This window comes from Mesoplodon bidens (assembly GCF_964165515.1).
Source record: "Mesoplodon bidens genome assembly, contig: HAP1_SCAFFOLD_491, whole genome shotgun sequence".
NCBI classification, from domain to species: Eukaryota; Metazoa; Chordata; class Mammalia; order Artiodactyla; family Ziphiidae; genus Mesoplodon; species Mesoplodon bidens.
The window spans coordinates 34850-51648 of record NW_027672501.1 but is presented as its reverse complement, the minus strand read 5'-3'; the positions used below and the strand labels follow the sequence as shown (position 1 = coordinate 51648).

Genomic DNA, 16799 nt, shown 5'->3' with positions numbered 1-16799 from the left:
TCACATGGTTGATTAGAGTTTGCTTTTAGTTATTAATAGTTTAGAAAAGTTTATTTCAGCATCACAATTTATTATTGATAATGTCGCATTAATGTTCATTGTTAACTTTGAGAAAACCTCTATGGATTACTTCCTCATAAATATTTACTATTATAAATGCATTACTGATTTCAGTACTGCTATAGGTTTGTGCATTACAGGAATTCTGATAAAATACTCATTGACACCATTCCATTACACACATTATTGATGGGGTATATTCTTTTATTTCTTTCTTTATTTATTTTTGACTGTGTTGTGTCTTCGTTGCTGTGCGCAGGCTTTCTCTAGTTGCAGCGACTGGGGGATACTCTTTGTTGCGGTGTGCAGGCTTCTTACTGTGGTGGCTTCTCTTGTTGCAAAGCACAGGCTCTAGGCACACAAGCTTCAGTAGTTGTGGCTCGCAGGCTCAGTAGTTGTGGCTCACGGGCTCTAGAGCGAAGGCTCCATAGTCGTGGCACACGGTCTTAGTTGTTCCGCGGCATGTGGGATCTTCCCGGACCAGGGCTCGAACCCGTGTCGCCTGCATTGGCAGGTGACTTCCTAACCACTGTGCCATCAGGGAAGCCCCTGGAGTATATTGGGTTTTTTTTTTTTTTTGCGGTATGCTGGCCTCTCACTGTTGTGGCCTCTCCCCGTTGTGGGGCACAGGCTCCGGACATGCAGGCTCAGTGGCCATGGCTCACGGGCCTAGCTGCTACGTGGCATATGGGATCTTCCCGGACTGGGGCACGAACCCGTGTCCCCTGCATCGGCAGGCAGACTCTCAACCACTGCACCACCAGGGAAGCCCTGGGGTATATTCTTGACAGAAGGAAATTTCCGTTTTGACTAAGCATTGAAGAAAACTGAATCTTTGACTTATCCTTCACATGCCTGATGATTGAAATAATTTTCCACAGAATAACTTCTGGTTTTATACTTTTCAGTTCTTTTTTTCTTCTTCAAACGCACATGCTTTGAGAGCTGTGAAGTGCAAGACATGGCTATATTGTAAGGTGGTTTTTGTCCTTACGCTTCTGTGTCTTGTGCTAGTTAAGTCAGTAGAGTAGTCAGTAAGAGTACTGGAAGTTATTCCTGTAATGGGATATTATATAGTCAGTTACATATGGTGGTGTCTGAAAATCACATAATAGCCTCACTTAAAACATCTCCTTAGCCAGATTTCAAGAAAGCCTGTGACCAATCCAATATGATCCAACATAGCAGAATATGATAGAAGGAAAATTGACAAAGAAATAGACGCTGGACTTACCTGATGGAAATAAAAATATCTCACTTTTGACAATTTTGCAAAAACCTATAATGACATGAACTAATTTCTAGGGTTCTTCGTAGGACCTAAAAAGGAACCCATAGAGTTGTGGAACAACAATAGAAGCTACTGTGATGAGAAGCCCGGACACCGCAACAAAGAGTAGCCCCCACTCGCCGCAACTAGAGAAAGCCTGCACGCAGCACTGAAGACCCAACGCAGCCAAGATAAAAATAAATAAATAAAAATAAATAAATTTATCTTTTAAAAAGTAATACTCAGGTTTGAGGCATGAGAAATTTGATGAGGAGAAATTAGCTCATGTTTGCAGAACTTTTAAAATATCAAACTCAGTCTCTAAGATTTTAGCATTCTATACAACATCGGTTACTTATTAGTGGTTTGGGAAGGCCAATTTAAAATTTTCTCATCTTACTGTATTGAAATTCACGGCCCTAATGTTCTCCACGTTGACTATATGAATGATGAAGAAAAGTCAATCATGTATTTCATTTCCAACTGGACAGAAAACAATATTTTGAAAAGTGTTTGGCCTACTGACTTTTGATTTCTTCTAAGGCAAATGGATAGGTAATTTTTATTCCCTGATTAGGAGAAAAATGGGGGAAGAGGGCAGGGTTAAGAATTAAGATTTCAAGAGCATGAGAGGTAGATGGCCAACCATAGTTCCTAAGGTTCGGTGCCTGTAACTGTTGCCGCTGCTTAAGCGTGCCAAAGCAGTGGTACGGCTGCTGCGCTCGTGTTTGCTACCACTAGAAACATTCTTGCCAGTAGTGGCGGCAGCGGGACTCAATTACTCCCTTTTTTCACTCTCTCCAGAAGCTCCAGATGGCGTCTTCCGTGGGCAACGTGGCCGACAGCACAGAACCAACGAAACGTATGCTTTCCTTCCAAGGGTTAGCTGAGCTGGCACATCGAGAATATCAGGCAGGAGATTTTGAGACAGCTGAGAGACACTGCATGCAGCTCTGGAGACAAGAGCCAGGCAATACTGGTGTACTTTTATTACTTTCATCTATACACTTCCAGTGTCGAAGGCTGGACAGATCTGCCCACTTTAGTACTCTGGCAATTAAACAGAACCCTCTTCTGGCAGAAGCCTATTCGAATTTGGGGAATGTGTACAAGGAAAGAGGGCAGTTGCAGGAAGCAACTGAGCATTACCGGCATGCATTGCGTCTCAAACCAGATTTCATCGATGGTTATATTAACCTGGCAGCCGCTTTGGTAGCAGCAGGCGACATGGAAGGGGCAGTACAAGCTTACGTCTCTGCTCTTCAGTACAATCCTTCTTTGTACTGTGTTCGCAGTGACCTGGGGAACCTGCTCAAAGCCCTGGGTGGCTTAGAAGAAGCCAAGGCATGTTATTTGAAAGCAATTGAGATGCAACCGAACTTTGCAGTAGCTTGGAGTAATCTTGGCTGTGTTTTCAATGCACAAGGGGAGATTTGGCTTGCAATTCATCACTTTGAAAAGGCTGTCACCCTTGACCCCAATTTTCTGGATGCTTATATCAATTTAGGAAATGTCTTCAATGAGGCACGGATTTTTGACAGAGCTGTGGCAGCTTACCTTCGTGCCCTAAGCTTGAGTCCAAATCATGCAGTGGTACATGGCAACCTGGCTTGTGTATACTATGAGCAAGGCCTGATGGATCTGGCAATAGACACCTACAGGCGAGCTATTGAATTGCAACCACATTTCCCTGATGCTTACTGCAACCTAGCCAACGCTCTCAAAGAGAAGGGCAGTGTTGCTGAAGCAGAAGATTGTTATCATACAGCTCTCCGGCTGTGTCCCACCCATGCAGACTCTCTGAATAACCTAGCCAATATCAAAGGAGAACAGGGAAACAGTGAAGACGCGGTTCACTTGTATCGTAAAGCATTAGAGCTCTGCCCAGACTTTGCTGATGCCCATTCAAATTTAGCAAGTGTATTGAAGCAGCAGGGAAAACTGCACGAAGCTCTGATGCATTATAAGGAGGCTATTCGAATCAGTCCTACCTTTGCTGATGCGTACTGTAATATGGGAAACACTCTATGGGAGATGCAGGATGTTCAGGGAGCCTTAGAGTGTTATACTCGTGCCGTGCAGATCAACCCTGCATTTGCGGATGCCCACAGCAATCTGGCTTCCATTCACCAGGATTCAGGGAATATTCCAGAAGCAATTGCTTCTTATCGCACTGTTCTGAAGCTTCAACCTGATTTTCCTGACGCTTATTGTAATTTGGCTCATTGCCTGCAGGTTGTCTGTGATTGGACAGACTATGATGAGCGAATGAAGAAGTTGGTCAGCATTGTGGCTGACCAGTTGGAGAAGAATAGGTTGCCTTCTGTGCAGCCTCATCATAGTATGCTCTATCCTCTTCCTCATGGCTTCAGGAAGGCTATTGCTGAGAGGCATGGGAACCTCTGCTTGGCTAATATAAGTGCCCTTCATAAACCACCGTATGAACATATAACAGACTTGAAGCTCAGTGATGGTCGACTGCGTGTAGGATACGTGAGTTCTGACTTTGGGAACCATCCTACTTCTCACCTTATGCAGTCTATTCCAGGCATGCACAGTCCTGATAAATTTGAGATATTCTGTTATGCCCTGAGCCCACATGATGGCACAAACTTCCGAGCGAAGGTGATGGCAGAAGCCAATCATTTCACTGATCTTTCTCAGATTCCATGCAATGGGAAAGCAGCTGATCGCATCCATCAAGATGGTATACACATCCTTGTAAATATGAATGGTTATACCAGGGGTGCTCGAAATGAACTCTTTGCTCTCAGGCCAGCTCCTATTCAGGCAATGTGGCTGGGGTACCCTGGGACTAGTGGCGTGCTTTTCATGGATTATATCATCACTGATCAGGAAACGTCACCTGCTGAAGTTGCTGAGCAGTATTCTGAGAAACTGGCTTATATGCCCCATACGTTCTTTATTGGTGATCATGCTAATATGTTCCCTCACCTGAAGAAAAAAGCCGTCATCGATTTTAAGTCCAATGGGCACATTTATGACAATCGGATTGTGCTGAATGGCATCGACCTCCAAGCATTTCTTGATAGTCTATCAGATGTGCAAATAGTCAAGATGAAATGTCCTGATGGAGAAGACAACGCAGACAGCAGTAATACAGCTCTTAATATGCCTGTCATTCCTATGAATACTGTTGCAGAAGCAGTTATTGAAATGATTAACAGAGGACAAATTCAGATTACAATGAATGGATTCAGTATTAGCAATGGCCTGGCAATTACCCTGATCAACAATAAGGCTGCCACTGGAGAGGAGGTTCCCCGTACCATTATTGTAACCACACGTTCTCAGTACGGGTTACCAGAAGATGCCATTGTGTACTGTAACTTTAATCAGTTATACAAAATTGACCCATCTACTTTGCAGATGTGGGCAAATATTCTGAAGCGTGTTCCCAATAGTGTACTGTGGCTGTTGCGTTTTCCAGCAGCAGGAGAAGCTAATATTCAACAGTACGCACAAAATATGGGCCTTCCCCCAAACCGTATCATTTTTTCACCTGTTGCTCCTAAAGAGGAACATGTTCGGAGAGGCCAGCTGGCTGATGTCTGCTTGGACACTCCACTCTGTAATGGCCACACCACAGGGATGGATGTCCTTTGGGCAGGGACCCCCATGGTGACTATGCCAGGAGAGACTCTTGCTTCCCGAGTTGCAGGTTCCCAGCTCACTTGTTTAGGCTGTCTTGAGCTGATTGCTAAAAATCGGCAAGAATATGAAGAGATAGCTGTGAAACTGGGAACTGATCTCGAATACCTGAAGAAAATTCGTGGCAAAGTCTGGAAGCAGAGAACATCTAGCCCTCTGTTCAACACCAAACAATATACAATGGAACTAGAGCGGCTCTACCTACAGATGTGGGAGCATTATGCAGCTGGCAACAAACCTGATCACATGATTAAGCCGGTTGAAGTCACTGAGTCGGCCTAAATAATGACTGTGTGCCCAGGAGAATTACCCCTGTAGCTGAGCCTCAACCTTCTGGGGGAAAGGGAACTACTTTTTCAATATCATGGTGCAGATGGGTGACAGACAATGATAAGAAATAGCACAGCCAGACTTGCTTCCTGCATGATCACGATAGGGAGAAACCCAAGAGATGCGAAACTGCTGTTCCACAAGGAGTCTCCATCGAATTTTGCAGCAGCCAGGTGTCTGGAAGGTCTGGAAGGTGAGTCTGGAAGGTAAGTCTGGAAGGTCTGATCTCCCTTGGTCTTCCAGGGGATGGATGGTTAATGTGGAAGGGAGATAGAGATTGCCCGGCCGTTTTGTGATTATCACGGATTGATTGAGTCTTCTGAATTAATTTTTTTCTTTCTATTTTGGGTATTGGAGCTTTTAAAAATGTTTGGTTTCAGGTATTTTTATTCATGTGAAGTGTATATGATTCTCTTGAGATAAGGTTTTAAGCTAAAATATTCCTTGTTTTAGTTTCTGAACTCTACCGATAAATGGGGACTTTGCTGGTGTAGTCTTTTTATAGGTTTTATAAACCACTTGAGCCTCTATCAGTCACTTTAGTGTCTGACATAACGTTTGGAACTCTCAGTGCTTTGTTGGTCTGTAGATGATGGCTTCAATTCTTTTTCTGGTCCATTTCCTTCTTCCCTTCCCCCCACTTTAAAAATTCTCCTGTAACTTGGCTAACAAAATACCAAGTGTGATTCAAAACCTCCCAGAATGTTTCTCTTCAACACATCATCTGGTGCCAAATGAAGATTGTTAGGAGTGCTTATTAATTATGAAGGGCACAGTTGTGGTACTGTCACTGACGATAATAATAATGGATTTTTGGCCTAGAGTTTTGACCTATTTCACCAGTGTTTTACCATTGACTGCCCCTCTATGCTGCTTCCAAAAGTGAGAGTGTGTGATAAGATTTTTACTTTCATTTCTAAAGTTTGTTTTTTTTAGGTGAGTCCTGTTCTTCCTTTTTCTTTCAGCAGAAATGAAATCCCAGGTAAGTATAAGTATTCAAATATTTGATCAGTAAGTCACAGTTATCTCCAGTACATTAAATAACTTTCATCAAAAAACATGTTATAGGTGAAAAGCTCTGAAGGACCAGCTATGTATATGATAATTATGTTTCAGGCCTTCTAGGGTATTATATATAATAACTTGTCTTCTGGTCGTGGTCTTGAAGTCTTTATGGATTCAGCCTCAGTAGTAGCGAACTGCACTGCTACTTGGTTTGGAGTACAAATTAGACTTTAGCCCTCCTGGAGGTTGAGTTTTTGGTATTGAAAACCATAGGAATGAAATTATTGTATTTCATCAAAGGATCGAGGGCTTGAGGCTTAAACAAGCCAACATATGTGTGGGAAGCAGTCAGCCTTGAGAGCAGGCTACGGACATGCCAGGCATGCCGCCGCTGCTCGAAGGGACTGTCCCTACTTGTTCCCCTCCTTGTTCCATTCCACGGGAGATAAATCACCAGGGCCCAGAAATCAGAAAGAATGTAAAATGAGACAAGCCAATCTGTCTCCACCCTGCACGTGCAGGTTATTTTGGATGATTCTGGGTTTATGGGTTTTCTCCCAGGGAAGTTATCCTTGAGCCGAGACAGTCATTAGATGATGTAAACCACCGTCTGGCAACCTTCCCTTTTCTAGTCGATATAATCTGCAACTGTAGCATAATAAAACTTGCCTTGCAACCGTCAGTTGTCTTGGTCCTTCTGACCCCATTCGTCGGTGCTACTTCAGTTCCTTACCCCGTCCCTTCTGACCCTGGGCGGTGAAATCCTCTTTCTGAGGCTGGTCCGCGGCAAGTGGCGCCTGAACAGGGACCTGAAGCGTGAAGCCAATGAAAAGAAAAAGAAAGTGCAGGTAAGAGAACCCTTATGCAAAATATGTGTGGACACGAGTAAAAGTGAAACTAACAGAGGCATAAGGCAACAGTCAGAAGTAAAATAAGATGGGGCAAAAGGGCTCAAAGGAGCGTGAATTATTTGCTCCGGTTTTACTTTCGATGCTTAAAGCTCGGGGTAATAAAGTTTCTACCTCACAGTTGACTGAATTTTTGCAGCATATCCATGATGTATCTCCCTGGTTTCCTGATGGCGGCTCTGTGACATAGAAATCTGGCAGAAAGTTGGAGAAGATTTTAAAAATTATTATGAGTCTCGAGGGCCTACTCATACTGCCGTTGTTACATTTAGTTTGTGGAATCTGATAAAAATATGTTTAGGTTCTTCTCATGATAGTGTTGATTTGAATGTAAAGTCAGAAAAACATAAGCCTCTGACAGAAGAAACGACTGTATTATCAGCTACTGTGTCGCCACTTCCTAAACCAAAAGAGCTAATAAATTTAAATATTTCAGATGAAGAGGAACATTTTGACTTAACAGATGAGGCTTTTAAACATAAAAGAGAGAAGTATCCTGAAGATGATTTTCTAATGGCTATAATAGATAAGTCAGTGAAAAAGCTGCAAATTAGTAAGGACTGTCTTCCTCAAAATTCTCCATCTGTAAAACTGCTCAGTCCCTTGCAACGTGCTGTACAAGCAGCAATAAAACGAGGAGAAGATCCTATTTTCTGTTGTCCTGTCACGGAAAGACCTGATCCTAATAATCCTCAACAGGCTATTAGGGAGCATCAGGCTCTTCCTTTTAAAGTTTTGAAAGATTTAAAATCTGCTTGTGCTCAATATGGGCCCACTGCTCCTTTTACTACTGCTATGGTTGACACTATTACAGGAGAAGCTCTTCCCCCTGCTGATTGGCAGTCTATTGCACGAGCTTGTTTAAATGGTGGAGATTATTTAATATGGAAGTTTGATTTTTATGAACGGGCTGCTGAACAAGCAGAAAAGAATGCTACCCATGATATTCCAGTTGATTATCATATGCTGATTGGGGAAGGACCATATATTTCTTTACAAGTTCGATTAACTTATCCCTTTGTTGCTTATCCTCAAATAAATCATTTGGCATTACAAGCCTGGAGGAAATTATCTTCTACACACAAAACTGAGGATCTTTCAAAAATTAGACAGGGACCTGATGAACCATATGCTGATTTTGTAGATAGATTGTTACAGCCGGTGGGGAGACTCATTGTGGATGGACTCACTGGTACAATTGTAGTTAAGCAACTTGCTTTTGAAAATGCTAATAATGCATGTCAGGCTGCGATTCGACCTTGGAGAAAACGGGGAACATTGGAGGATTATATTCGCCTTTGTGCAGACATTGGGCCTGCTTATATACAGGGTGCTGCTATGGCTGCAGCATCAACTAAAGTGGGGTTTAAAAACAATCCAAAGAGAACAAAGACTAGTTTTAAATGCGGAAAGGCAGGTCATTTTGCTGGAGAATGTAGATCTTTTCACTGTAACCCTGGTCCTTCCTTCCCTACTCAAAACCCTCCAGATGGTCAGAAAATCCCTGGTTTATGCCCTAAATGCAATAGGGGAAAACGTTGGGCACGCGATTGTTGGTCGCTCAGTGGCCCACAAGGATGGAACACCACTGTCGGGAAACTCCTCCCGGGGCCTTCCCTGGCCCCAACAGATAATAGGGGCAATGTCTGTGTATCCTCCTCAAACTATCAATCAGACATTAACCAAAAACAAAAACATACAATATCTTTGCTCTCCAGAGAAACAGCAGGAAGCGCAGGACTGGACCACAGTACCTCCGCCCGCTATGTATTAACTCCTGAAATGGGTCCTCAGGCCTTCTCTACGGGCATCTATGGACCTTTACCCAAGGGTTTGATGGGACTACTATTGGGAAGAAGTAGTGTCACCATGAAGGGTTTAACTATTATGCCAGGAGTCATAGATTGTGACTACGAAGGAGAAATAAAAATCATGGCACAAACTATTAAAAATATAATAATGATTTCTCCTGGGGATAAAATTGCACAATTGCTACTTTTGCCCTTTGTACCTCATGGACAAATTTTACAACATCAAAAGAGAGACACAAAGGCTTTTGGATCATCTAATGCTGCCTACTGGATTCAGAAGATAGGGAAAGAACATCCAGAAAGGAAATGAACCATTAATGGAAAGGTTTTTTCAGGTTTGTTAGACACTGGAGCTGATGTCTCTGTTATGACACAGATTCACTGGCATAAACATTGGCCCGTTAGTCCTACTATTACAGAACTTCAAGGAATAGGACAGAGTTCTTCTCCTATGCAAAGTAGTCAGTTATTATGGCAAGATAGTGAGGGCCATTCAGGATACTTCCAGCCTTATGTTTTGCCTAGGCTGCCTTTAAACCTCTGGGGCCGAGATATATTAAAAGAAATGGGAGTATTACTTTATAGTCCAAATTCTCAAGTCTCTAATATGATGTTGGATCAAGGATTTCTTCCCACAAAAGGGCTGGGAACAAATCAACAAGGACCTGTCTATCCTATTGATGTGAAAATAAAATATGATAGACAAGGTTTGTGTTTTTCTTAGGGGCCTTGGATTCTCCTCCACTCACTGCCGATCCAATTACTTGGCTGAGTGATGACCCTGTATGGGTGGACCAATGGCCCCTCACAAAGGAGAAATTAGAAGCTGCAGAACAATTAGTACTGAAACAATTAGGGCATTTAGAAATTTCCAATAGTCCTTGGAATACTCCTATTTTTATTACCAAGAAAAAATCTGGAAAATATAGGTTATTACCGGATCTAAGAGCTGTTAATAAAACTATGCTAATAATGGGAGCTCTTCAAGCAGGCCTACCCTCTCCAACAGCCATACCACACGATTATCATCTTTTAGTTATAGATTTAAAAGATTGTTTTTTTCACTATTCCTTTGTTTCCTGAAGATAGAAAACATTTTGCTTTTAGCTTGCCTTCCTTAAATTTTAAGGAGCCCATGAGGAGCTTTCAATGGAAAGTATTGCCTCAGGGCATGGCAAATAGTCCTACATTATGCCAAAACTATGTGGCTCAGGCCTTAACTCCTGTGAGAAAAAGGTTTCCAACGTTATATCTCATACATTATATGGATGATATACTTTTAGCCACTGATAATATTTCTTTATTAGAGACTGCTTTTCAATTTTTACAACAATCCTTACAATCATTTGGCTTGGTCATTGCCTCAGAAAAAAATCAAAGACAATCTCCATTTTTCTATTTGGGAAAATATATTGATAACACTACCATTAGGCCTCAGAAACTGCAAATTCGAGTTGATAATTTAAAAACATTAAAGGATTTTCAAAAATTACTTGGAGATATTAATTGGCCAAGGCCTTCCTTAAAACTTACTACTGCTCAATTAGAGCCTTTGTTTGATATTCTTAAAGGTGACTCAGATCCTTCTACTTCACGCTCTATGACTCCAGAAGCACTTCAAGCTTTACAAGTAGTTAATAGAGCTATCAGCTCTGCACAGTTAACTCGAATGCATACTCACCTGCCAATTTCTTTAATTGCTTGTCCAACACCTCATGTGCCTACTGCCATCTTATGGCAAACTGTTGGCATTATTGAATGGATTCATATGAAAACTACATCCTCTAAGGTTATTAACCCTTATTTTGAACTTAGTAGTAAGCTAATAATGCAAGGTAGAACTAGATGCTTACAACTTCTGGGTATAGAACCTTCTCAAATTATTATCCCTTATTCAGTTAGTCAACAAAATTGGCTTTTTCAACATAGTAATGAATGGGGTCTTGCTCTTGCAGGATTTTCAGGTGCCTTGGAATGCCATTGCCCTGCTGATAAATTGATCCAATTCGACAAAGTTAACTGTTATATCTTTCCTTCTATAATTAGGCAACAGCCTATTCCTCATGTACCTTTGGTTTTTACAGACGGTTCTTCTTCAGGAGGGGCTACTGTAATCACTGACGACGGAACAAAACTCATTAAACAAACTTCCTTGACTTCAGCTCAACGTGTTGAACTGTATGCTGTCATGATGGCTTTTAAACATTTGCCTTCTATATCTTTTAATTTGTTTTCTGATAGTAAATATCTTATCAGCTTATTATTTCTTCTGGAGACTGTGACCAGAGGACATACTAATGACCCTGAATTATCATCCTCTTTTCGTTTGCTTCAACAGCTTATTCGTTCCCACGATGGCCGTGTTGCAGCTCTGCATATCCGTGCTCATTCTAACTTGCCTGGTCCATTGTCTAAACTTAATGTGACTGCAGATGTTTTAACTCGATCTAAACGTGATCTTTATCCTGTGCGTTTTCCTCCCAAAAATAAAGTTAAAGTTACTCTTCCTCCTCAATCTCTTTTCCCTAAAGCAGGACATATCCCAAATTACCGTCCTCCTCCTTTCCGTTCGTCATGCTGTCAAGAATGGCTAAGGTATTGCATTCATTATCTTCATACTGTTGATACTCATGGTCCATGTCCTGGACACCCTCATATTATGGTAAGTTATGATCAAACTGCTTCACAAGCAGCACAGCAGTCGCATGCTTTACACCATCAGTCGGCGGCTACGTTACGCAAAGAATTTTCCCTTACTCGTGAAGCCACCCGACAAATTGTTAAGCAATGCCCACAGTGCTTACCTCACCTTCCTGTTCCACATTATGGTGTTAATCCTCGTGGATTATTACCTAGTTATTTATGGCAAATGGATGTTACTCATATCCCGTCTTTTGGGAAATTACAATTTGTTCATGTCACTATTGATACTTATTCTGGTTTCCTCTGTGCTACAGCACAGACCCGAGAAGCTACTAAACATGTTATCACTCATTTATTACACTGTTTTGCTTTTGTGAACCTTCATTTTACAGGAACCAACATTACTCTTACAGGCCCGGCTACCAGCCGACGAGAGGATCTTAAGGATACCATCATTTGGTATAAAAATGGGCAAGCTATTAATATTAGAGGTCGAATCTCATATGCCTCGCCACTTTGGGATTCCGCTATTACTATAGCCAAGGTTCCAGGTGAAGATTCAGGAAATTATTTCTGTATGAAGCATTTACTTGGAGGACAAGGGATACTTATAGTTGGACATAAGGTTACTATTCTTAACAGAAAATCAAAACCTCAATTTCCTCCTTTTATGACCATTAACTTTGCTGGATCCAATTTTGAATGTTGCAATGCATCTTGGAATAATAACCAAATATGGTGTACTACAGATCATACCAAGGGGTCAATTCTTCTCTCTTCTATTCCCATCATAGATAGGTTTATCACATTTCAAAAGAACTGGGATATATGGAAACTAGCTCTAACTTATTCCAATACACCTGTTATAACTTGTGTTGCTCCTCCATATACACTTTTGATTGGTTCTATTAACATTGGTAATTCTTCCAAAGGAGGATATAATATTAGCTGTGTTCATTGTATTTTTAGCAGTTGTATGTTCCCTTCTGCAGGAACACAATCTGTGCTTATACTAAGGCAACCCATATATGTTATGGTGCCTGTACATCTGAGAGAACCTTGGTATGAAGATACTGGAGTACAGGCATGGGTGGAACTCTCTAAAGCCTTGCAGAGAAGGAGACGCTTTATTGGGTGGCTAATAGTAAGTTTACTTGCCTTGGCTGCTCTGTCTGCTACCGCGGCTACTGCCCGTCTTGCTCTTTCACAGAGTATTAATCATGCTCACTTTGCTAATCAATTATCTCAAAATACCAGTCTTGCTTAATCTTTACAAAGTCACATAGATTTACAGATTAATAACAAGTTAGATGAATTTAAAAACGCAATTTTGAGGATTGGAGATCAGATGGCAGCATTAAAATTGAGGATGCGTTTAGCTTGTCATGCAAAGTATACGTGGATTTGTGTTATTCCTTACAAGTACAATGACTGTATTTGGGAATGGGAAAAAGTAAAAATGCATCTGCTGAATGTTTGGTCAGATAATAATATTAGTCTTGATCTTAAGAAATTAAATGCTGAAATTCAGGATATACAACATGCACATCTTGATGATATTTCACCAGAAGATGTAATTCAAACTTTACTGGATCATTTAAAGTGGTTAAACCCTTAGTCGTGGATTACTAGAGGGTTGTCAGGAGTTATTACCCTGGCCATAATTTGCCTATTATTGATAATAATCTTCTCATGTCTGTTTCGTATCCTCATGCTTCAGTATACTACTCTCGGCACTAAGCTTCATGGAATTATTTTGCAGCAAAAATTAAAAAATAAAGAAGGGGGACCTGTGGGAAGCAATCAGCCTTGAGAGCAGGCTACAGACATGCCAGGCATGCCGCTGCTGCTCGAAGGGACTGTCCCTACTTGTTCCCCTCCTTGTTCCATTCCACGGGAGATAAATCACCAGGGTCCAGAAATCAGAAAGTATGTAAAATGAGACAAGCCAATCTGTCTCCACCCTGCACGTGCAGGTTATTTTGGATGATTCTGGGTTTATGGGTTTTCTCCCAGGGAAGTTAACCTTGAGCCGAGACGGTCATTAGATAATGTAAACCACCGTCTGGCAACCTTCCCTTTTCTAGTCTATATAATCTGCAACTGTAGCATAATAAAACTTGCCTTGCAACCGTCAGTTGTCTTGGTCCTTCTGACCCCATTCGTCGGTGCTACTTCAGTTCCTTACCCCGTCCCTTCTGACCCTGGGCGGTGAAATCCTCTTTCTGAGGCTGGTCCGTGGCACATATGAATATGTTTTTGTCTTGCTGTACTGCACATATGCTGTCTAGTAACAGATATTTTGTCTGCTATTAGTGTTTTAGATTATGTCTTTCCAAAGCGCTGAGGCAGTGCACCTATTTTGATGTTGCAGCTGATGCCTGAACGTATCCTAGCTGACAAATTATTGATTAATAAAAACATGAATTTCTGAAAGATTTGTACTGTTAACCAAAATCTGAGCAAGGAGTCTCAAATGTAATTCTTAGCCAGAATTACATGTTAATGAACCATTTAACAGTGTAAATCAAGGAACATCAATGTAGGGATTTCTTTTCATTTATTTCTTACCTGCTTGAAATATCAGTTAAAGGTTGCCAGCTTGGTTGCAGATGAACAGACATTTGAAGTTCCCTGAACTACGTAATGTGGAATAGGATAGTAGACTTCCAACGCCCTCAAGGCTGTGACCTTGCAGCCATTTTACATAGCACATCATCCTCCTATAGGGATGAACCTTTCCCTGGCCCAAAAAGTAGCCACTCCGTTGAAGCTTTGCTTATTGTAACAGGCTTTTGTTTCCAGGTTACATGTCTGTGGAAGACTTAATTCTGAATAGAGATATAGATATTACTGGAAACTAATTGTTTTTGCTATTATACTCTGCTTTATCAAAAAAGTAAAACATTTAAATTGTGCTACAAAAATTCAGATGTCTTACAATCTTTAAACAATAAATGAATGAATTGCCCTTAAAAAAAAAGAATTAAGCAGTTAGTTAAGCTGTTGGTCCCACATCAGACAAATTATCCTTATACCTCCTGTCAATATTGTTAACAGAGACTGTTATTTTATTAATCCTTATGATCCCATGATTCTTTCTTTCATGTTTCGGGGCACAGCAGGTGAGAGAGTGGGTTTGTTAAGCTGGGTGGGTTTATCCTTCTTTTATGCGTTCATTCAATTTTCTGTTCATTTACTTATTGTATACATATGGCAATAGAAGCTGCTAAGGCAATCATTGCTATTCTGCAAAACAACAAGGCACAGAAGCAGATGTCTTATTTCCGAGATTTCTCCCCCCAGGATTATTATGATTAAAGATCCTTTCCCCCCACTCCCTGGAGAGGACAAGGGGCTGCTCGCTGGAGGATTTTTAATGACTTGGGGAAAGGCTCAAATATCCCCCCATTATGGTAATCCACCCCAGGGGCAAACCACACAAGAATATTATGAATTTATTTTATTTTTCTATCCTTGCAAAGGTAATACTCAGCTCATTAGAATATGAAAACTATACTGTCAAATTTCAGAATTACATGGATGAAGAAAATCACCAAAGTGGCATCATATCATGTGTGTTATAGCTGTATTTACTATATTGACTATATTAAATATGTTGTGTTATCAATGTATTGTATAACTATATATTGAAAAGGCAAAATGCTGTAACGTATTTCAGAGAAAATAATTATGTTGGCCAACCCCAAATTGTACATTGTAGACGGGTCCTAGGAAAAGAAGATTCAATTCATAGTGAACAAGAGGTTAGCTTCTGTTTTCAGCCATGTGCTATTTCAAGAATTAAACATCATGAATAATACAGGATATAAGAGGAATAGTCTAAAGATGGAAAAGCACATTTTGATTAGGAAAGAATTTAAGTCTTTTTTTTTTAAGGAAAACTGCCTTATTACTATGAGATAAGAAAATTGTTTCCTTCTTTTCTTCCTTGCTTTCTTCTTCTTTTTTTTAACCTTTTTAATTTTGGATATTTGACCTCTAAGCTGAGATGACTGAAAATGCCTCCTCTGGGCATCAACCTTTTTGAAAGACTTTTTCCCCCTCCCTGAGGGCTATTTGTCTCTTGGAGGCTTTGTCTACATTACTCCTCAAGAGGCAAGCATTTGTCCTTGCACTAAATGCTGACATCTCCTGATAAGAGGGAAGCTGCAGAGTAGAAGAATTGAAGGTCAGTATGTTGATATTGGTCTCAAGCGCATTGATGTACATTTGTGTATTGGGGAAGGGGAGTGAAGCTTGAGAGTGGGCCAGTGGGGAGGGGTAAATATTTTGTGATGCTGTCTACCTATGGGCTTATAAAGTTTATGGCTGCATTAGGAGGACAAGCATTACCATTAGCATGAAAAGTAGGGCAGACCTCAGTTGCAAAAGCTTCTAGCCATACACATAGGGCAATACGTAAATGATACACCTTATTGCATTCACCCATTCACCCTCCCCTGTTCACGCTAATTGGAAATTTCCATCCATTTCAGAGAAGTAACACAACTATCAATCATTTTCCCTGGCACGAATCTTCCAGGAGAAAGAAAATGGAATACACCTAGCGACAGAGCTCACGCACTAGTAGTCCATGTGTCTTAGATTTAATATCTGATGACTAGCTGCATTGAAGCCAAGAGGTGGTTCACAAAGTTGCTGCACATTAGAATCACCTGGGGAACTCTGAGACCTTCCCGTGCCCAGGCTCCTCCCTAGACCTACTGAATCAAAATCTCTGGGGCTGGGACCCAGACACCAATGTTTTTCTTCAAAGCTCTTTAGGTAATTCAAACGAGCAGCAAAGCTTGAGAACCAGCCCAATAATGGGAACAAACTTATTTCACACAGATAAAGTGGGGCAATTCATATGTTAAAAGAACGTGAATATATGTATATATTTCTTTTTTTCGCTTTATTCTGTTTGTATTTCAAATAGGCTTTTTTTTTTCCTTCTGCAAAAAGCATTATTGTTTCCATTTGGTCCAAGGCTTGGGAGAGGGCTCCAGGGCGGTTACAAAGCTGCCTAGTGGCTGCAGAGCGGGGCTTCAGGCAGAAGCTCTGACGCCAGAGGGTCTCCTCAGATGCGGCTGGACT

The 16799-nt window shown here is 41.1% G+C and overlaps 1 protein-coding gene across 1 annotated transcript; it reads left to right on the top strand.

Annotated features, from left to right (window-relative positions):
* Positions 1-2025: 2025 nt before the first annotated feature.
* LOC308610087 (UDP-N-acetylglucosamine--peptide N-acetylglucosaminyltransferase 110 kDa subunit-like) lies at positions 2026-5508 on the top strand. Its single transcript, XM_081259345.1, has one exon. The coding sequence runs from the start codon at positions 2144-2146 to the stop codon at positions 5282-5284; it is 3141 nt and encodes a 1046-aa protein (XP_081115471.1). The 5' UTR covers positions 2026-2143; the 3' UTR covers positions 5285-5508.
* Positions 5509-16799: the final 11291 nt, after the last annotated feature.

Bases quoted from the DNA above. Each gene is read 5' to 3' on its own strand.
- LOC308610087 (XM_081259345.1), top strand. From the start codon at position 2,144: ATGGCGTCTTCCGTGGGCAACGTGGCCGACAGCACAGAACCAACGAAA.